The 22,960-nt window shown below is 42.0% G+C and overlaps 3 protein-coding genes across 3 annotated transcripts; 1 reads left to right on the top strand and 2 right to left on the bottom strand.

Annotated features, from left to right (window-relative positions):
• Positions 1-1,794: 1,794 nt before the first annotated feature.
• adamts13 (ADAM metallopeptidase with thrombospondin type 1 motif, 13) lies at positions 1,795-12,886 on the top strand. The gene is made up of 28 exons (XM_030060630.1): positions 1,795-1,845; positions 2,077-2,210; positions 2,522-2,605; positions 2,880-3,004; positions 3,103-3,249; positions 4,310-4,444; positions 5,045-5,195; positions 5,324-5,428; positions 5,525-5,676; positions 5,856-5,919; positions 6,432-6,558; positions 6,649-6,797; positions 6,890-7,010; positions 7,106-7,186; positions 7,278-7,459; positions 8,102-8,261; positions 8,952-9,081; positions 9,167-9,346; positions 9,626-9,824; positions 9,940-10,039; positions 10,124-10,253; positions 10,458-10,634; positions 10,722-10,926; positions 11,268-11,628; positions 11,728-11,871; positions 11,984-12,163; positions 12,410-12,585; positions 12,731-12,886. Exons 1-28 carry the CDS (start codon positions 1,809-1,811, stop codon positions 12,884-12,886), a joined length of 4,092 nt encoding a protein of 1,363 aa, XP_029916490.1. The 5' UTR covers positions 1,795-1,808.
• On the bottom strand, positions 10,982-19,718 carry LOC115365558 (carnitine O-acetyltransferase-like). Its single transcript, XM_030060631.1, has 14 exons — positions 19,584-19,718; positions 18,019-18,288; positions 17,194-17,312; positions 16,571-16,624; positions 16,276-16,441; positions 15,507-15,681; positions 15,165-15,343; positions 14,976-15,076; positions 14,759-14,878; positions 14,524-14,646; positions 14,286-14,421; positions 14,108-14,170; positions 13,867-14,004; positions 10,982-13,747 (listed from the first exon to the last, which is right to left on the bottom strand). Exons 1-14 carry the CDS (start codon positions 19,611-19,613, stop codon positions 13,532-13,534), a joined length of 1,890 nt encoding a protein of 629 aa, XP_029916491.1. The 5' UTR covers positions 19,614-19,718; the 3' UTR covers positions 10,982-13,531.
• A 479-nt stretch (positions 19,719-20,197) lies between these two features.
• On the bottom strand, positions 20,198-21,637 carry LOC115365353 (immediate early response gene 5-like protein). The gene has a single exon (XM_030060321.1). The coding sequence runs from the start codon at positions 21,505-21,507 to the stop codon at positions 20,629-20,631; it is 879 nt and encodes a 292-aa protein (XP_029916181.1). The 5' UTR covers positions 21,508-21,637; the 3' UTR covers positions 20,198-20,628.
• Positions 21,638-22,960: the final 1,323 nt, after the last annotated feature.

Genomic DNA, 22,960 nt, shown 5'->3' with positions numbered 1-22,960 from the left:
ACAGTCATGGGTATGTGGTTCCAGCAATACTCATCTCTGCAGTGCTATGGAACTCCAGCAGAGCGGTGAGATTTTAGTGGAGCAGTGATGCTGGTGTAATGCCTGTGACACCCAGCTGTTAATTCGGACTGACAACAGCCAGATATCTGGCAGACTAATGGCAGATGGGGCTTGAATCCCAGCTTTATGGAGATAAACTATACACCCTCAGGAAGGAGAGGATGGAGGGAAGCAGGGAGAGAGGAAGGGAGGGGTGTCAACTAATTTTCCCAACACATTTTAAGGCTTACAGTGGAAACACAGTAGCATTGTGGCTGCTGCATGACAAATTAAAAAATGGCTTATTTATATAGCTAACTATATCATCCAGCCTTGTCTGAAAACATCTCAAAAGGCAATTTCTCTGAGAGCTTCTTTAGTCTGTTGTATTTTACCCTTTTATATCATCAAAGGGAAAGTAAAGCCACAGTGAATCATGAGATGTGGGGTAGGTTTGAAATTACTTTCCAGCCTCCAGATCTTTAAGAAAATACACTTAATATTGGACAAATGAAGGAATAAGACTCTATTTCATCTGACCCAATTTAGACAAAAGACAATACAGGAAAATTATAATGGCCATGGTCTAAAGGAAAAGGCAAGTTAATTTCACTGCTTTAATGTTACGGTTTTATTGTTGGCATTATTTTCCAGTGCATATCTTGCACCTTTTCGATACGAAATTTGATGTTAGATGAGGTATAATGGATACAAGGGATGTCATTTTTTCACGAGGACACCTCAGCGTGGTGAGTTGGAGAGCCAGCTTCTGTCCCCTCCCAGTCTTTTTCACCTCGTTCTGCTGCAGCTTGACAGAAAGAAAGCCATGCCTGCCCTCTAATGGCTGTAAAAGGCACCAACACAGAAGCGTACTCATGATAATGAACATTAATTCAATTCATCATTCACCATGGCTGTAAAAGGCCCTAACTGAAATGGATATGGACAGGATCCAAACGTTGGACTCTTCATGCAGCTGAGGCTATCACTGATTCTCTCTCAACATACACAGCAAAGTCCTCACAGATTGCTATAGCTTTCACTGTGCCAAAAAAGATAAACAAGAAATGACCTAAAAGCTGATATACGCTGGGTTTGTGTCACCGAAGAGTAATTGTAATTCCTCAATAATAAAATCATGCAGAGGATGACCAATGAATTAGTCAGAACGCCAACAGAACAGCCAGTTGAATGGTATTGATCTTTCCCCTTACTCCCACAGGGAAAAAATGTCCTCGCAAATGACGTGTGTCACTGATCAACTTTGTCCCTGCTGTTTATGTAAACACTCCCCACTCTTTCCCTCTTGGCAGGGCCCTAACCAACCTAGTAGGAGGACCACATATCACAGTAAGTAAGATCTACAGGAGGAAGGGAAACATGGTATTTATGACGCTGCTCTATCTTCTGTTCCTGCCGCCTGGCTCCACTGCCCTGATGAGATCTCCATTGAAGGAGGTAGGTGGAAAATACAGGGTGAAATAGAAGCGCCATGGTTAGTGATTCCTTTGCTCAGGACATCTGTAAAGTACATTGAACTCTTCAACTTTAAACTGTTAATCATCCTCTTGAAACCTGGCTCCGCAGAGAGTCGTAACTATGTTTTTATTGGATTTATATTAAGATTATTCAACCGTGAAAGCCTTAAAATACCCTGTAGTATCGTTTAGTATATGGGTCACAAGCTGTTGTTTTCTAAGAGGCCTAAACATGAATTTATTGTTTTATGTTCTCCAAAGGTTTTTCACCATGCCCCCAATCAAAGGGACATGATGTTCTATCCTGGTTCTGATTCTGCTGGCTCAGGTATGTCAATGAATGAGCAGTAACAACTCTTTCATTTCCTATATGGCACAGTGAGGAGTATCCTCTCATTTTTATCGCACATAGAGGAGTGATATGATCAACATAAACTTAGGAAGTTTGAGATTAGCTTCAAAAATAAAAATTGCAGTCATACACAGATCATCTCTGTATCTCTGTGGTGTAGGCTCTGCCCTTCATGTCCATATACTGTGTTTTTTTCTCTATCCACAGGCACTGGGAGGCTGCGTCGGTCAGCTCTAATGCCTGACATCACCCATCTGGAACTGCTGGTAGTGGTGGGACTTGATGTCCAGCAGGTCCACAAACAGGACACTGAAAGATATATCCTCACCAACCTCAATATTGTGAGCACAATCACACACCTAGTATTGTAAATAGCTGTTTTATGGCTGAAGTTTTCTGGTTGTGTTACATGGCGATTGCCATTTCTGGGTATTAAAAATACATCCAGGGGAATTTCGGGTCACTACACATAACACGAAGACAACATTAAGATCAGCATAATGTGATTGGAATAAGCATTGATCCATACATAATGACAAGAAAAAAAGAAAGAAATGTGTCAAATGATCCACAGAGTGTACTGCAATGCTACAGTCCCACTGATTTCTGGATATTTTCTGAAATATGCATTGGATCTGTAATTTTCTCTCAGGCGTCAGAGCTGTTGAGGGACATGACGCTGGGGGCCAACATGAGGGTGCACCTGGTCCGCATGATCATCCTGTCAGAGCCAGAGGTCAGTCGCCTCATGCTCTACGACTTAAAATAAATAATCTAAAAGCAAGTTTTGAAATGACAAGATGCAAGAAACTGTACATTAGAACACCAATATATCAATACTTACCTACAATATTAGAGCTGAGTTGAAAAATATGAAAGTGACAACAATCATACTTGGGATCTTTGGATTAAAGGTCAATAGGGCAACGATTTTATCTGTTGATATTGTCGCCAACTTGAAATTCTGAGCAATGCCCTACCACCACTCATTATTGTGCTCTCTCTTCTAGCCAGAGATCCAAATGTCTACCAACATCACGTCTTCTCTTAGAAGTGTGTGTGACTGGGGCAGAAGAATCAACCCCCCCAATGACACAGACCCCTTACATGCTGATATTCTGCTGTACATTACAAGGTATGCCGCATGTAGGTGGGATTTACTGTGAGTAGATAATGTAGTATTTTATTGATAAACCTGCCTTGTTTTACAATAGCATCCTCAATCACAAACAGGTATGACCTGGTGCTGCCTGATGGGAATAAGCAGGTGAGGGGCGTGGCACAGCTGGGAGGAGCTTGCTCCAGCGACTGGAGCTGCGTGATCACAGAGGACACAGGCTTCGACCTGGGCATCACCATTGCTCACGAAATTGGCCACAGGTAAAGCACAGCAAAACAAGCAGACACTTAGCAGTTCAAATCCACACAGTATTCAGTTTTCATAATTTTGTTTTCATAATAGCTCAGGGTAAGAATAATGAGATTCATAAGAAATAGAGAAAAAAAATCAGGTTGTTTTGCAAGTAAAATAGCTTGGTTAAAAGGGTAGATATTAGTAAATGAGACTGAAAACTAATATTACATCTAATTTGCAGTTTCCTAATTCCCACCTCATAGTGTTCAAGTGGTCGAGATGGGAGCAGTACAGACACCCAAAGGGGAGTTATGCTTATTTAGTTGTTATCAGAGCAGACATTACATGGATGGATGATATTAACTGAGAGGCAAACACGATGCCAAGGCTAAAGAGCAACTGTACAGTTTTACCATCAATGCTACAGAGAACAACAGTTTTGCAAGTGTCCAATTGTGTTATTAAAGTATGTCAGGCACAAACAAGTATGTTTTAAAGCTGCTACTATTCACTATGACTGCTACGATGTTGATTTACATTTACACAACATCACAGAGCATCGTGTCAGGGAATTTGAGCTGATGAATTAAGTAAGTAAGTAAGTTACACTTTATTAATCCCACAAGGGGAAATTCCAATTTAAGTTACATTCCGTCCAAAAGACACAAAAAAGACATGACAAATACAGGGTTACAGGATCAGGAGAAGTTAAGCAACGAATGTATTTTCCATGATTGAAATAGGAGGATCACCATTTCCCAGTTGTCCTGCATAAGGATAATATGTCACAGATAATTTTGCAATTGAATCGCAATCCAATTCATATTTGCCTGATTGGAAGGATTTTAGCTGTTTAATGAGGGGAGCCAATCAAGGCCAAGGACAGTTATAATCTGTTGTAATGTGACTTGCAATTGATATGAAACTTCCTGTTAAAACGAATGGAATTTTGAAAATGCAATAACTCCAACAAAATCAAATTTAGCATATTTATTAAAGATGTTTGAACATATACATAAAGAGAGGAGATTCGGAATTCTAATAGTAACCATTTAACTTATTTTTGCTTCATTTTCTTTCACCTAGTTTCGGGATAAACCACGATGGAGTAGGAAACACCTGCAGCAGGAGTGGTTTCATGATGGCCTCTGATGGAGGCTATAACAGTGTGGACCTGACCTGGTCCCAGTGCAGCAGACAACAGCTGCTCACATTCTTCAGGTGGGCCAACCTGTTCAGAGCAGCTGCACATGGGAAAGTCTCACATTCATCATACAGACCAGGCACTGCTGATGGGGCATTTCATCTATAATTCATATATGAATGATTCTGCCTCAGGCTTGGGTGTAAATGATTCCCTTGGAGAGATATGTACTTCAATCTTTAGCTTTGAAGATGTTCAGTGTAATTTTGATTAGAATTGCTACTCGTCCTGTTTGCTTTAGCGTTGTTTAAAGTGTTGCATTTTAAGTATACAAAACAGAGGCTTACCAACAAAAAAAATCGCACACCTCAATCCTTCGCTGAGGTTTTGGGCTGTGCCATGTTTCCATATTTTTTTTTTTAGCTGCCATTAACACAAGTGCTCAGTGTCCTCAGGATGACATCACTCACATAAATTTAGTAACTCTCAAACTCAGCAACTATGAATTCAACACAGTCCAGATTCAGGGCTTATATAAGACAAAGAGGTGCCCTTTTAATTTGTGTTTAATCTGACGCATAAACCTATATCTCTCAGTGCACACATATGTGAGGTACTTAAGTGTTACAGTCTGGATATGAGGGATGATATGTCATGTTATTCAATGATGTTCCCAGTGAAGGAAAGGCCAAATGTGTCACAGACCTGCCTGCACTGGGTGGCTCTCTACAAGACTGGAAGCCAGGTCTGTACTATGGAGTTGATGACCAATGTCGCATAGCTTTCGGTAGCACCGCCAGAGCTTGTTCTTTCACTAATCCTGACCTGGTAAGTCACATGCTATGGCAGCTTGATACCACCAGATGGCATTTTACATCACAAATATCACAAATTACTGCAGTCGTGTTTACAATGTTGTCTTGAAATATATTTTCTCTCTCTCTCTCTCCCGTCAGCCGGTGTGTCGTGTTCTGTCCTGCCATGTCAACCCTGGGGATGACAGCTCCTGCAAACGCCTTCTGGTTCCACTGCTGGACGGGACAGAGTGTGCACCCAATCAGGTTTAGTTTAGTCCAATAGCTTTGGTAAGAGCAGTTTCTCACAAAAAAAAACTTGCCCCAAGCATGTTGTTAATGGAGTGAATTCCTTTCCTGCAGTGGTGTTTGAAGGGGCGCTGTGTGTCCCCAGACCAGCTCGGCTCCTCTGTGGTCGTGCATGGCTCTTGGTCCAGCTGGTCTGAGTTCTCCCCTTGCTCTCGAACATGTGGTGGGGGTGTCACTTTCCGCACAAGGCAATGCAACAACCCAAGGTAACCAACATGCCATAGTCATTACTCACGGTTACAAACAGTAATGAGGATTCTGTGAAAGCACCTATTAAAGGTGACTGAGATTAGTCAGCTTATGGAGAATGTCATGCTACAAATGCTGCTGTGAGAGGCAACATTCATCATTTAGTAAAATATGTGTGTCATGTCTAATTTTCAAGACCTGCTTTTGGAGGGAACGATTGTGAGGGTCGAGATATCGAAGCTGAACTTTGTCACCAGCAGGTAAGTTCTTGCTGGTTATGTTTACAGTGGGCCTCCATACAGTAGGTCAGTACTGTTTACTCACTGGATCATTGCACCCTCAATCCTCCCAGTTTTAATGATCTTTTACAAAGACCATTAGTTCTCTACCTTGGGCAGTTCTGCCCCCCCCCCATCCTTACCCCTTGGGAAGCCTTCAAAGATATCAGCATCTCTGCAGCAGTAGAAGCAAACAAATTATTTAAAAGTGAGACCAAGAGTTTAGGGCAAAGTAAACAACCCATTATATTCCAATTAATTGCAGATGAAGGGAATGCCATGCTGTTTTTGCTGATTCTTCCTGTCATGAATGCCTCAGAAAGAGTTTGGGTAGGAGGAAAGATGCAAATCTATCATGCTTAATTTAGGGAGAGCTTGACAAAAAAAAAAAAAAAAAAAAAAAACAGCTGTAAATTGTGTATGTACAGTGAGAAATCTTAAGGCAAAATTAAAATTCTGTGCTTTTCTTGCCTAATGTTACTCTTATATTGTAGCCATGTGACCTCACCCAGCTGGATTTCATGGCACAGCAGTGTTCCCAAACCGACTCTGATCCCCTCTACCTACTGACAAACACTGCCTCTTTCTATACCTGGATTCCTGCAGTAGGCTTCGTCAAAGGTGGGTGATAGACAGCTCTTTTATTCTGCATCTACAAGGAAATGACACCATTTTTCAAATGCTTTTATCAACTATCCTTGTCATAAACAGGGGATGAGCAATGCAGATATATGTGCCAGTCCAAGGGAGAAAACTTCATCGTGAGCCGGGGTTCTCAGTTTGTGGATGGGACTCGGTGTGAGCCGGACAGTCCAGCTGCTTTTGGCTCTGTAGCTGCTTGTCTTAGAGGGAAATGCCAGGTAAAGAGTGAATGAGTGAGAATTAGGTGTAGTCACATTGTTCCTTTGAATAATGTATGGGTTATAAATTCTGTGTTTCTGTCTCTGAGCAGTTGTTTGGCTGTGACGGTGTGCTACACTCTGCGAAAGTGAGGGACATCTGCGGGGTGTGTGGTGGCGATGGATCCTCCTGCAGTCTGACCTCTAACTCCTACAGTGGTGGTCAAGCTAGAGGTAGACAGTCAACCAAATTTTCCCTTGTTCACAAATGCAACTCTGGTATTCATGCTTTATATCTGCCTGTTTTAACTTCAACTTTTTCTTTTCAGAGTATGTCACCTTCCTCACTTTGCCAGTGAATGCCACACAGGTTCACATTGTCAACATGGCACCTGTCTTCACTCATTTGGGTGAGTGCCGTCAGTTCCAGAGAGGCTCATGTTTAGACGGCAGGACTGTAGGACCCACAGTAAGAGCTGTTTTTGCTGTTCTCACCCACAGCCGTACTGGCTGGAGATCAATACATTGTGTCTGGGACGGGGAGCATGGCAATGAATGTAACCCACCCATCCACACTGGATGACGACCACCTTGAGTACCGGCTCTTCCTGACCCCTGACCTTTTGCCTCAAATGGAGGAGCTGCTGCTGCCCGGACCATTAGAGCAGGAGATAAACATACAGGTGAGGACAGCCTAACCTCAGCTTCAACAACTTCGACGTTATTGATCACAAAGGAAATTTGGTTTTCAGCACAGCAGTTAAAACACAGTAGATCACATAACAGCATCAACCACAAACATCTGAAGCAGAACAAAATCTGGGACATAAAAGCAATATAAATTATCTAACGTAAGAAAATAATAAGAATAAGATGAACTAGGATAAAACGAGGGAGAGAGAAAAACATAAAATCAACAGATCAAGTAAAAGGATGGAGACTCAGACATAGACACAGATAGATAATTTATGAAAGGCAGTTTTGGGCTTGGATCATTTTCAGTGCTGTCAATTCAGCAGATAGATTTTCAGCAGATAGATTTTCCTCAAAATTTGCAAATCCAAAATATTGAAATAGATCATTTGGAAGGAGATTTTTAAATCTTGTCTACACATACATTATTAAGAACAAGCGCTCCACTTCTTATCTGAAATGTAGTTTCAGTGTATCTTGTGCTATGCATGCTATGCTGACAGTGCTCCAACCCCAGACATGTTGAGACAAGACTTATGCATTTCCTTTGTGCAGGCAGTATGGGGAAAAGTGTATGTGAGACATCTGACATTTACATTTGAGCTGCAGTATGCTGCTTTTTCTCTTGACAGGTTTATCGCAAATATGGAAAAGAATACGGTGAGAAAACGAGTCCAAATATCAGCTACCAGTTCTATGTACCCACCACCAGTAATAATGATCTAACAGAAATCAAACCTAAGGGCAAGTGGGTCGTCTTCACAACATCCTGCTCTGTCTCTTGTGGATCAGGTAAATAACTGTTAATCATAGGGCATACACAAGCAAATAACACAAAATGATGTAATTTCTTTGCCGACAGACATCCTCATGAATCCAAAGCCATAATCATTCACTGCAATCTTAGCAATCTTTGTTCTTTGTAGATATGGAGATTCTTTGTTCTTGGGAGGCAATAACTTTGACAAATGAACCTCATATAAATAGCATTTATATCAAAGTCTGCAGCAGCAACAACATTGCTGATGTTGGAACTGATAGTTGTAAGCTTTTATTCCAAATTTATTATCTGTCATAAGGACACTGCTCTATTTGACACAGTGTATCCAACTCATTTTTCTCATTCTTCCTCACCTTAGATGTCATCACACAGTAAATTACCTTTCAAACATCAATTGCAGTAGGGTGTCTTTGAAAAAAACCTCAGACCACTCACCAGATTAACTTAATGACCATAATAAGCAAATGCAGCAGTGCAAAAAACTTTTCTATTCAGTATATCCAACTGTGGGATTGGTCTTGTCATTACATGCCTTTCCTTTTTTTCTCCCTTCCTGTACCTCAAACCACGCAGGCTATTTTGGGAATATTGGAATATTTTATTGCATGCCACTGTTGTTGGGGGTTACCCTGTACTTTCGTTGATTCTTTCACTGAAAGTGTTCTTAAAGTTTATTCAGAACGTATTACCTTTTCTTTTAGGTATACAGAAGCATGTATATGTCTGTGTAGATGAAAATACCCGTGGCCACGTGGAGGAGCAGTATTGCGATATGCCTCCTCCATCCATACCACCACAGACAAGCTGCCAACTCCCAGCCTGCCCCCCCAGGTTAACTTAATGTTCCTTCCCTTGGCCCGCACATACATGGTGCATATCAATGCATGAATTACATAAATGATTCACTGTTTTTCAGGTGGGACACAGGAGAGTTTGGACCTTGCAGCACCTCCTGTGGTGGAGGAGAGAGAGTGCGTCCGGTAAGATGCGTTCAGAGGCAAGGAGGTGATGTTATTAAAGTTCCAGCTTCTGAATGTCCGTCTGACGAAGCCCCAAACGCTGTTGAGAAATGTAACCTTCAACACTGTCCTGCCAGGTATAGAGAGTCCATCATACTGCTGTTACTTTTATATGTGCAGTTTCTGCATATGTCTGATGATAGAACACTAGTGCAGCCATAGAGTATGCTTAAACTCCTAGATCAAGAAAATAGCCCTTGGAGCAATATTCCCATGATCATAATAAGTAATCAGCAAGATAGAAGTTTCGTTCCTGTCTATTGTTATTCTGCTGTCTCAGAATCAACATCAAACAGGTTTTCATTTGTATGGTGTTTTTTTCTGTGTTTTAGAACTTGCTTGTTTATATTCCACAGATGGCATGTGTCAGAGCCAGGGGAGTGCTCGGCAGTGTGCGGGCCAGGAGAAGCCAAACGCACCGTGTCATGTGTACGCTCAGAACATGGGCAGGACGTTGAAGTGGATTATAGCTTCTGTTCTGTGCAAATCAGACCTTCTGATTCTGTGCCCTGTGTGGTAGATGTTTGCCCCATTGGGTGGGAATCTAAGGGAAAGGTAAAGAGGAAAACGAGCGAAATACTATACCCAGCATTTAGGTTTATTTGAAACATTCGTTTTTGAAATGCCTTGACATCTCTGGACATGATATTGTTTTCTTGACAAGGACCAGTCCACGCCAAAGTCGTCCAGTTTGATGCCACGCTCCAGACAAGTTCCTGTTTATGTCTGGAGCCCAGTCATTAGCCAGTGTTCAAAAACCTGTGGCAATGGTAAGTAGAGGCATATACACACTTTTATTCAGAGCAAACATGTCCTCTTCAGATGCGGTTACCCAGAGCCTGATGCTTATGTAGGAACCCTACAGGTGTGGTTTTCCTGTGTGGACCACCAGACCAGACTTGGGGTACCTGACTTCCACTGTGATGCTGCTACCAAACCAGCACCTCAGTCTGAGGCGTGTAACACATCTCCCTGCCCTCCCGTGTGAGCCATTATGTCATACATTCAACATATTGTATTTACAGTATATGTACTATTTTTAGCAAATGGTATTTTATTTAATGTAAGATCACATAAATCTCTTGCTTGACAATATCATGTGCTGTACATCAAGATCAGTGCGAGTATTTATATTTCTGAAAATGACCACTGACAAAATAACAGCAGCAGGATGTTTTCAACAAGCAGGTGGCGCTCTAAGCAAGGAGTCTGCAGCGTGACATGTGGTGGAGGGGTGGCCAACAGGGTGCTGTATTGCGCTCGAGAGACAGAAGGAGAGGAGGTGGTTGTGGACGATACGGAGTGTGGTGACTCTCCCAAACCCACAGCAGTGGTTTCATGTAACACCAATAGCTGTCCGGCAAGGTAAATCACATTCAAACCCACTTACATGAACACACGCACAATTTCATCAAATACAACAGCATCTCACTGCCACTGTAATCCATCCAGATGGAAAGTTTTGGCAACATCACCCTGCTCGGTGTCCTGTGACCTGGGTGTAGCACAGAGGACTGTGTCTTGTGTCCAGTTCATCCACGGCAAGGAGAGTGTGGTGCCTGATGAGACCTGCCATGCAGCTGTGAAACCAGCCACCACAGTCCCCTGCTTGGTACAGGTCTGCACCTTCAGATGGGAGGTGAAGCCATGGAGCCAGGTACAGAAAACACAGTGCAGGATGGGATATGAACACCTTGCAAAACTCACATACATGAATGCAACACATGAAAGTTTATTAAATTACATCATGGATGCAGAGGTTAAAAAATAACAGTAGAGGAATATAGGCTACAGAGACAAGAGAAATGGTCAGATGAAACCATAATTATTATCACCATTAACAATTGTGTTAGTATTATTAATACCAGGATTATAATTAGCTTTATCATCCAGTCTTGTGACTCATTTAATACTTAGCCAAGCACTAGCACAGTGTCTGCTGGAATATGACTAAACAATAACTTCAGGGAAAAATCCCTTGGTTTTGTTGCTCTCTAGTGTTCAGTCCCCTGTGGATATGGAATCCAGTCCAGAGCTGTGTCCTGTATGGGGCCCTCTAAGCCTGAGCCCCTTAGCCCGCTGCTCTGCATGCACATGCCCAAGCCTATCACTATCCAGGGCTGCTACATGGGCAGCTGCAGCAACGTGGAGCCCACCTCAGCTATTGCCCCCACCATCACCACTTCACTGGCCACTCAGGTGGAGTCTAATCTCACTGAAGAGGGCCCTCTGCCGTCTCCCACTCTGAGCCACACAGACATACCACGGCATCGCATGGCTCAGCTTCCCCCCATGCCAACAGAGCCTGGGACCATCCCGCAGACCACCACAACCATCCCCACCCCAACACCTGAAACCAGTCAGTTAGCAATAAAAGATTCAGACTGTTTAACCATCCTCAGTAAGAATGGATGGCAATTTCAGGGAAACACATATCACAGTGTGGATTTTTTTTTAGGTGCATGTGGGCGGATTCTCCTTGAAGAATCAGGCACAGTGGACTTGAGGCACATCACTGGCCGCTGCACAGTATCCATAGGTCGACCCCTAGATGAGGTTATTCACGTAACAGTGGAATCTAGTAATTTGGACTGCAAGAAGAGTGAGTATAATATATCCAGTCGCTACTGGCGGTCATATCCTATGCAACAATTGTTACTTTTCAATAATTGATATCAACTCCAGTGAGCTGAACTGCACTGATGTCTGTACAGAGGAGCATGTGGCATTTTTTGACCGGCTGGTGTTCCTAAGGAAGTGTGAGCAGGTGGAGCGCACCGAGCTAACCACCAGAACCAATGTCCTGTTAGTCGGTCAGAAGCTCCTCACCCCAGGAAACGGGGTTGTCCTCACCTACCGCTCTCAGAAGAACACCAAGAAGAGCCACCATCAAGGTAAGACTAAGTTGCACTGCGGAAGCGGAAATGGATTTTCTTCAAAATCCAAAAGGTTCATATGTATCTTATCTCAAATGATAGAATGAATGCTCTTAAATGGACTTTTGCATTGCAGGTTCACTTTATATTATGAAATGAACTGACATCAATCCTGGTGCATACTGCAGCATTCAAAAGTTGAATTACAATTCTGAAAACAATGGCAAATGATGAGCTACATCTTATCATATCTTTGTCCCACAGATTGTGACATTCAGCTGTTTGCTCCCAGCGGTGTCTTCGAGAATCCAACAACACCAAATAGTAATCACACCTGTCGAGTCCTCATCAATGCCCCACCCGCAGTGAAAATCAGAATTCAGGCACTCCACATAGGACTAACATTCAACGCCACCAACTCCCAGTCTACCTACATTATGGTGTGTAGAAACTCTTGAGCATGTGCTATTGTTCTAGCATTTCAATGTGTGATCAATACGTGATTTTTATAAAAAAAAAAAAAAATTGCATGGTAACAAAGCAAGTGCATGAAATAGTTGCTAAAAAAATTCTGTTTTTTATCAGATACGGGACATGGACGTCTTGAAGACCAATGTGTTTAAAGGTCAGCAGCTTTTCCTCTGGCGCTCCTCTGGAAACATGGCCGAGGTTGAGTTTCATGGAGACTACCTGCACTCCAAAGGGAGCTTCAGAGCTGAATATTCCTTTGTACGGCTTTGATATGAGATACAAATTTGAGGAAGTTTGCATAAATTTCTTAAAATAAACCTTTTTTGTAAGTTAAAACAAATATATTCAAGTGAATGCCACTGCAGCCTCTGGCTTCTATTCTGTTGAGTAGAAAGAGAGAGTTTGTAAATGCTTTTATGTTTTCACTTCGTATTCATTTCTATGCACTAATTACTTTAACCTGAAATAATAAAATACTTAAACATGAAACATGAAATAACAAATATTGAAGAAAATATTAAGCAAACCAAAACACTCTATTATAATGTCAATGCAGCATCAATGGACACTGAAAAACAGCACAATGAACTAGTAGGAATAAACAAAAAAATAAACATTTGTCATGGAGCAAATCTATTTTGAAATGCTTTTATGTAAATAAGACAACATCTTTCAACAATATGTAAAACAGGGAATCTCCTTCCGCAACACCTGCTTTGCATTATAGAGGCAGTGCTTTGTTAGTCAAATAATGTACTTCCTAGGACCCTCCAACAGACTTTCTCCCAGCTCCAACGGGTTCGATGCCTTGTGCTCCTATGTCTGTGTGGCTCTCTGCCAGGACTCCAGCACCAGCCCAACGCCACCTTCCGTACAACCAGTGGGACGCGCACTGTGGCAGGCTCCAGTGTGGGATCACTGCTTGGCCTTGGCTGTGTCTTCCAGTAAAGCTCTCATGTCCAACAGAGCATCCTCTACAGCCTGGGCAAACTTGGCAGCATGGGTCTCCTCACAGCTGTTGAAGGCTGTGATGGCAATGTTGATGTGCTCATCCATGGGATTGTAGCACACTCCATAGCCATCTGGCACGGCGGGACCAAAGCACATCACACAGTCTGTTTTGGAGCCAACCTAGCCAGACATACGATAACAGATATCAACGCAAACAAATATGTAAACAAATAAAAACATTTGTTTAGCTATGCTAGATTGTTGATTTCTTATGCATAGCTGGTTATGTATAAGGCTACCTGGCTGGTGGAGAGATTATAATGCTGAGCCACAGCATAAGAAGTGTCCATGAATATATCAGGCATGGAGGTCAGGTCTTCAATACTCTGCAGTCTCAGCCCAAGGAGATGTCTGTCTATGGCTTGCCCATGAATGGCCTGAAAAGAAATATTGTATAAGGCTGAGATGAACTAGATCATGTCATTAAAAAAAACACAGACATCATTCAGGATTTGCATGTTGGTGAAAACCAGTCCTCACACTGGATGTGTTCTCCCTGTGGGTCTGAACAGCCTCCTGCAGCAGTGCCACTTTCTCTGTGTTCTGTTGGCATATGGGTCAAATATAGTGTTTAGTGTGCAGTCTTGCAGCTTACATGTGGTGTACACTTTCATGTATACAGTTACTGTAAACCTCCAGGTGCCAAGAGCGGTTTTACCTGTTTGGCTGGGTCTTCCATGGCCTGGACAAAGCTAAATGATTCCACAGTGGTTGTGCGGATCGCATCTGTTCGACCATATTTGAACATTCGTAAAGATGCACTCTCATAGGTGGAGCAGCAAATATTATACATCCTAAAATTCAAACAAAGACGACACAGAATATATGATAGCAATACACTTGTCTGAGTAAAATTTTGGCGAAAAAAAGGTATTGCTATGGAAAGCATCACTCACCTAAAGTAGGCAAGCTGAAGAGCCATTTGCACAAATGCATCAGGACTCAACTTGTGTTGCTTTGGCACGTGTTTTCCAAAATGAGAAAACATAAGTACTTTGACATCCAAGTCGTGGACCATTCTAATAAAAGAAAGAAAAGAGTGAGTTCCACAAAAAATCTATTTTAAACTGACAAAAAAAGAAGTGACAGTGTGATAGTCTATGTGATAGTCTATAAGTGTATAGCACATACATGTTCATGTTTTGTTTGGCCTTCTCAATGTCCCTCTTAACCTCGGGAGTAATGTTAAATCGCAGTTTCTGAGGCATGCCCAGGGGAACCATGGGGGAGCGCACAATTTCAGTTCTCCTCCTGTTGAGAAGATTTTAAATAAGTGTCAATAAAGGTCATATTTACTTGAAAATGGAAGCACTACTGTAAAACGTGTTCGCCAGTACATGAAACTTACATATATTCAACAACATAATCGATGAGGAATACAATGGGTGGGCCCTCAGCAGGTGCATGTTCATACACCAGTCCGCATGTACCATCTTCACCAACGATGAACTGCGGATGATTTACAAATGTTATCTCCCATATACTCAAAATCTCATTACCACATTGGTAAACTCTATAAAAGTTCTCTCAGACTGACCTGTAATGTCTTATCAAACCAGCGGTTGCCACTGTTCCAGCGAGCCCCTCCTCCATGCAGCATCTGGGCAGCCACGCGGCTCTGGTACAGCTCATCTGACACCCGCGGCATCGGGGCATCCAAGCAAACTGTGAAGATGCTCTTCTGGATGGCACGGACGGACTCCTTATTCGTCTTATCTGAGGAGAAAAACCTACAACCTTGCCATCCTTGTCTCTGAAACACCCTCTTTAATTGGTGGATACACCTAGTTCCTCTAGATGGAGGTTTACCAGTTGCTACAAAGTGAGCTGGTCATGAGTTCTTTTTATTGTTTTTGTGGCATCTCCTCTCCAGACTCACCCTTAATCAGGTTGTTATAGGCCTTGCCCCAGGTGTTACGGTGCTGGGAAGTCAGGATACCTATAGGCTCCTTGTTGGTCTGCAGGGAGGAGTTCCAGATCTTCTCCAGCTGCATATAAAGCTGGTCCACAGTCAGCGGGGTGCCATCGCTGTTGTACACATCCAAGATAAAGAACTGGGGGAGAAATGATGATTTAACAATGTGTCCAGTTGTTTTACTCAGTTTTTTCTATCACATAGTGGCATATATTTGTCTTTGAGAAAGAGCGCTCACAAAACACACTATGACATACACATGTAGACTTGCAATGTCACATAAAACACATTCAATTCCCTACCATCAGAAGACAGAAACAATGGGCACAATAAGAGAAGAAACAATAAAAATAAAGATGGGTAAGAACAGGTGTGCAAAACTGCTTTAAGTGTAGTGATCATCTAATTGGCATTATTTAAAACTGATATTGCAGTGGGTATGAGGGAGTTTTTGTGAGGTTTCTTTTTGGCCAGTGGGGCTTTGAAACAGCAGCCTGACGGCAGAGGCTGGCGGTTCAGGGGAAGTGGCTGGTCCTGTGTGATGAAGGTTGCCTTCCTTTTTCCTGCTTGGCTATACAGCTCTGACAGTTGTGTGTGGGTGGTGCCGTGATTTGTATTGCTAGTCATTGCATCAGTGATCATGAGATGATAAAACCACTTTATGTTGACACATTCAGCTGAAATACTGGAAAAGACTCAAAAGGGAGAAGAACAGTGGTGCCATCTAGAGTACCTGGAAGTTGTGGACCACAGTGATGTGAGTGGGAGCTACTTTTCCAATGCCGTGATTTACAACCGTATCCCTCTTTGGTCCAGGGATACGACAGGAGGACAGGATCTGGTAATACTGGTCCATGCATAACGGCTTCCCGCTCAGGTATTCTACAGGCAAGGTTTCACTGTGACACAGCATCACTCGTTACTCATTTGAATTGAAAATTATTTTGATGCTAAGCTTTATGTTAAAACAGTATGATATTTATATGATTTACGAAGAACTGTTTTAAGACTCAAACTGTCAAACTCACCTGTCAATCATTTTTTTAAAATCCAAAACTCCGGCAATTAGTTTGGCAGCAAACCTGCAGAAAGGGACGGGGGGGGGCATGGTTATGGTACTGGTAAACAGACAGTGGTGAATGAATGGTGACATCCTCTGGCTGACAAATGAGAAACAGCCCATAGTTAAACTGTGTACACAAAACAGACACTGGTTTTACTGGACTATTTCTTCATAGGGTCACTGGCTTCGCTGCATATCCCATGGGTCACAGTAGTCAAAAAAAGCTGAGCAACATTTTGAACAGCCAGAGTGCCAAGAATAGACAGCATGTGGAAGGAAGCCTGTGTAAAGGTCGTCTTGAAACTCAAAGCCACTCACAAGTTCATATGAGCTTGCTTGTATATCAACAGCAAGTAAATCACTTCTGGGATAAACTAAAATAGTGTGCATGTAATGAGATGTGAACTGCTCTTAGTTAATGTTGTGGACAAAATGCATAACCAATCCAGTAATTATTTAAAGCACACATTCAGGGTATTGGCACTTCTATTTGTGAGTGTACTGTCCCTTTAATAGCACCAGCAGCTTGGTATCTGTGGCTGAATTTAGTCTGTACAGTGGTGCTGAATGTGGTTCCTGGTTGCTCACCTCATCTGTCCTTGACGATCATGGAAGTGCATGCGGGGCAGAACCACCCCAGGGCTGGTATACACCGCCACCGGCATACGGCAGTCCAGATAGGCTGACTGCATCCACCATTCTGTCAGCTACAGCCAACAGAGAGCAGGCCACAACACGTTTATATGTATTATTCCACCTCCCGTGTATATTTAGCTCTGATTACAGTCTCTGGGTGGATTTATGTCTCTCAGGCTGGCTCACAAACATGCCACACTTTTAGAGATGCCTAATGCCACACAAGTTCCATATTCCTCCCCTCAAAATAGATCTCGCATTATCTCACCACGCAGCGACTTCAAACTCTAATCGAGTTTGACTTTGACTCTAATTGAGTTTGGAGAGTTCATACATTCATCTTTTGCTCCCTTGTTCTACCGGACAATCGAGCCTACTATATCGAGGTCCCTGCAAAATGAATTTAAATGGAAAGGTATTTCTTGTTGATTTAATTATGAAGGATACTGAGTCAGACTCAAAGAGCAGCCTACAGTTTGTTTATTAGCTCTTTAGACCTGACGCCCCCCCCACCACACACACACACACACACTTTGCTGTTGACTACAGTCTTTTCCCAAATTTTAACGCTATACTTAACTTTAATGTCATTTTGATTGAATTATTGCCTATTTGCATTGATTTTTCTTATCTGTGTCCAACTTGTATGTTTGTAGTGATGCTGCTCTCATTGTCAGATCTGTAGAAACCAAGACTTTCACAGTCAGTGGCACCAACCAGCTAGATAAAGACTGCATAGAAACTAAATGAAGTAAAATATAATGCAATACAATATACCCAGTTGTCTGTTTTGCGTGCCCGCCGCTCCAGGCCTTTCTGCAGCCTGTCTCCCACTCCGCCCTTGAGGAACTCCTCAACTAGTTTGCGGGTGTGATCCAACTCCTCCTTGCTGACGATGGGCTCCAGCATGGCCAGGTAGCGCTCACATGTCTGCTTCAAGGGCGGTACAGGCAGCTTAGGTAAACCCTCCTGATGAACCAGGGACCTCTCTGGGATCTGTGTTACTGGTCTGGCCAGGCCACATGGCTTCACCAAGCCTGGCCGCAGCTGGAAAACATGGTAGTCAGACTAACAGTGGCTCTCCCCATTAAGTCAGACAGATGATAAAATACGTATCATATAGTCAAAATAATCCACAAGATAATACTAAAACTGCTCAAAAACACTCTGTTTAAATTTCATAATTGATTAAATTACAATAATGCTGTAACTGCTTAAATATGTGACTTTAATCATTGTTTTAGAGGGTTATTGATCACCTCACAGCCATTAAATTAAATGTTGGGATGGACAACAGCTGATTGATGCTCCATCACAAATCCAACTGTCAACACGTCGTTAAATATTAAGTCTATGCAATAAAAGCCCAAATTCAAGAGGGAATTTTGGCTTGGTGTTGCCATCACTTCTTCACATTATAAAGACACACAGTTTGCTGTCCGCAGATTAAGTGTGTGAAACTGGACACCAAAACAACTTAACAAAGTAGTCACACTATTTGTTTGGACTGACTGGGGTCAGCTATGCCAGTTTATAAATAGAAAGCTGACACACTTCATGGACCTTTGGAATGGAAACTTAAACAAACATACAAGCAAAAAGTGTATTTGTGCTCTTGTTCTCTGGTGGTACGTATCAACAGAATAAGTTGTTTATTTGATAATGATGATCAACCTTGAAAATGAATCAAGGTTGACACTGCTGACTGGCCTCGTGTTTAAGCAGTGCGTTTGTGTGTGAAATAGGCAGAACACTTGGAACACAAGTGCAGCCAGCAGAAATAATCAAAATAATTAATTAGAATAAAATGGTGTTGCCATCACTGTCAAGCCAGTTAGAATAAAATATAGCACTTCCGGTCGTGTGCTTCAAAGTAAAACCCATGTAGACAAACGTGTTGCAACGTTGTTTTATTTTAACGACTTGTTTCATAATAGCCTAGGCATGTTCAAGGTGAAAACAACAACGAATATAAGGCGAAATATATTGTAAAAAGGTGCAATTGTTGTGTATAGTTATTGCTTAAAATGTCCTTTTCGCGACACATATAGTAAGGCCTCTTCATAACCACACAGATCTATTCAGGATGTACGACAACATGTGAAATGTATAGGCTCGATATATATTTATGCGCTGTGAAAAACGCGATCAAGAACGTATACAGGACGATTTGGAACAATTTGTGCCGTGGCGAAGCAGCATGTATAACCTAATATTGTCACATTGTTTCTGTTCTGCGCGGCGCCCCACCCCCTCCGGCCCTCGCCGTAATAACAAACGCACTGCGCTGGCTTTTACGCCTATAAAATGCATGTAAACTAAAACAAATACGGCGTACTCACCACGGTTCTGACAAAAACGCCCAACATCATGTCAGATGGACGCACTTAAACCTCTGAGAGTCCTGAGAGCAGACAGTGGGAAACCCTCGGGCTGTCATGTCTCAAGGACGGACGCAGACCCGGAGTCTCTGAGCCTTCCGCCCCCCTTCGGAATTGGTGGGACAACACAAGTCAACTCTTCTCTAAAAAAAAAAAAAAAAAAAGTCCCATTTTTCGACCAGGCTTACGAGCATGTCATTTCAAAACGATGTCACAAAAGATTCATAACAAAATTTAGCCATTAATCTGATCATCCCCTTTATTTTAATAAATCAGATTATGGATCCCAGTGAACATCCCTCATACTCGTATGGGACTCGTATGCCTGTCATAGGTTTTAGGCTCAATATGATGCAAAAATCACGACATAACTATAACCTGTGATATCCCATACAGATCTTGCAGTTTGCCTAATATCAGAGATTAAAAATACCCTGAAGTATGATGAGGTAACTGTACACTCAGTACTGTGTGCAGTATGAATGGTATACTTTTCGTCAAGAATGTTGCAATTTATAGCCAATAAGTCAGTGATTTTAAATGATATCAGTTTTATTGATTAAAGAAAGCAGGCCCTGATATAAATAATACATTTTACAGAACAAAATACTGCGTGGATTTGGTGCATGAGGTTGTACAGTTCTTTACCAGCCACATGATGGAGCTCGTCCAACATCTTTCCAGAGAAACAGTGATAAATAACTCATTTCTTTAGGAAATACAAATCAAACACACACTCCAATACCCCCAACCGAATCATCATAAAATAACTCTTAAATGAAAGGTACATTTTTTTCGTTAGGTTATACTTTTGTGGGAAAATATGAAATTAAATGGATAAGGGGGGAAATGTTAATGTGCAAAAATAATCCCAAATGGATAGCATCGCTCTATACCGATCACATCTCATCAACAATTTGCAATAACAGAGCAGAGAGAGAATTGCAGTCGTGTCATGTTTTATTTGAAAGAAATAAAATGAAATTATACAAAAAAATCCTACAAATCAAAATGCTTCGATTGCTCTCGTCCAACCGCTGCCTGTTAACAATGTATGTTTCAAACAAATTGTTTGAGCGGCGAATATTTGCTCAAGGTCCGTGTGCTGCCAACTCACAAACTCAGATAGTCCCCCTGATCCCAGCACCGAGATCAGGTTGGAGATGTTCGTTGTGTCCAACTGTTCCGACTCTGAATGTAAATCGTCATCAGTCCTGATCCTTTTGCATGGCACCGGCCCAAAGTCTGGCAAATAAAACTCTGGATCAACAATATGATAACTTGAGTCCAGCTTTCGCTTTTTACTGAAACCCTGTGCGCCCTGCGGCTGTTTGGGCTGCGCGCAACAGTCTGAGTGGAAGTATCCATTCGTGACAGTAGTCACCACATGCGTGTCCAAGTCCAGGACGGTCTTTTGGTTGGCTTGTGTGTTTGGGATAGGTAGCTCCCAGGAGGATTTATCTGCACAACTCCAACAGGCTTCCGAAACCATGAGGTCAGAGTCACTCGGTGAAACCATTGCGCAGGCAGATGCGTCTTGGTGCGCCACCTCTGCAGGGTGGCCGTTGGGCTGGTGCGCTCCGCAGTGCCAAGTGTCCGACTCAACCCCGCTAAAGTTGCAGTAGAAGTCATCGGCCAACTCTGTAAAGCTCCCAGTCAATTCAAGGTAATCTTGCTTTTCGCGGACTGCAGTTACATCCTCGTACTGATGCGTCCTCTGTGTTTGAGAGAAGTTTTTGCTCATATAAAACTGTCTGGCGTTTCTGAGTACGTACGTTACCAGCAAGTTCTTATGGAGCTTGATGCCTCCTCTCTGCGTCCTGGAGCTTTGGATTTTCCTCAAAGAAATGGAGATCAGATTCTGTGCGTCAAATGCACACTCCATCCTCAACCGGGCCACCCTTCCGTCCCTCTCAGTCTTTCAAATCGGTTATTTCCTAACTGAAGAAATATTTATGTGTTTAGTTGAGATTCTTACTTGAATCGTGTACACTGTGTCCATAGCGCTCCATGTCTTCCCAGTAAGGGCATGGATTTGCAACTCTCATCTTTCCTTGCCACGCCCTCACATAGACATTGTCCAATGGGAAGGAGGCGGTCCTTCTCTTATACGCAAATATCACTACTAGCCTCATTCAGGATGCACATAGGAGCAGGCATGCTGCATTTCACCAAATGTGTTCTAGGTTTTGTATATCTTAGTGCGGACAAAAATCAGAACACATTGCCCATAGAGAGTAGAACAGAATAGAACAGAATAGAACAGAGTGGCGAAGAATAGAATAGAATAGAATAGAATAGAATAGAATAGAATAGAATGGGAAAAATAAAATAGAATACAATAAAACAGAATGTGAACTAGAATAGAATTTCACAAATTTTTACATCAGAATAGAATATAAATAGAATAGAACAGAATAGCATAGAGGAGAGAGGAGTAGAATAGAGTAGAACAGAGCAGGGAATGAGTAGAATCTTTTGGACATAGTAGAATACAAGAGAATAGAGTGGAGAGGACTAGAACAGAGCAGAATAGAACAGAACAGAGTTTGAAAAAGAAGAGAACAGAACAGAACATTATCACAAATCTTTAGAGTATGACAGAATCAAGTAGAGCAGAATAGAATAGAAATCCACAAATCTTTCAAACAGATTGGAATAGAATAGAATAGAATAGAATAGAGTGGAGTACATGGAAGCAGAGCAGAATAGAATAGGATACAACAGTCGGGAAAAGAAAATAATAGAATGTAATCTTTTGAATACAACAAGATAAGGAATAGAACAGATTAGAACAGAGGAGGGAATAGAATAGAACAGATTAGGATGGAATAGGAATATAATATAGTAGAATTTCATAAATCTTTCATAAACAGAGTAGAGTACAGTAGATTAGAAAAGAGTGGAGAAGAATAGAACAGAACAGAACAGAACAGAATATCAAAAATCTTTTGAATAGAATACAATAGAACATAATAGGGAATAGTGTAGAATAGAAAATCAGGAATCTTTCGTAAAAGGCCATTTTAAACACTGTCACATAAAGGGTATACATTCATGGTTTTCATTGTGTGTGTGCGTGTGTGTGTGTGTGTGTGTGTGTGTGTGTGTGTGTGTGTGTGTGCGCGCACACACATTATGAGAGTTTGTCTGCACCTGACAATGATGTCATTAGGACTTCCTCTGATAATGGAAACATTGTCACTTCACACAGATCTGTGAGGTAAAAGCTCTTTGTTGAGAGATTATCTGTCATCCATGCACTACATCTGTTTGTGTGTACACACACAGATGGTTGACATCATAGTGAACACCTGGATATGACTTTGATTTCCTGC

The sequence above is a fragment of the Myripristis murdjan genome, chromosome 9 (genome assembly GCF_902150065.1).
Source record: "Myripristis murdjan chromosome 9, fMyrMur1.1, whole genome shotgun sequence".
NCBI lineage: Eukaryota > Metazoa > Chordata > Actinopteri > Holocentriformes > Holocentridae > Myripristis > Myripristis murdjan.
This window is presented reverse-complemented; position numbering and strand designations above follow the sequence as displayed.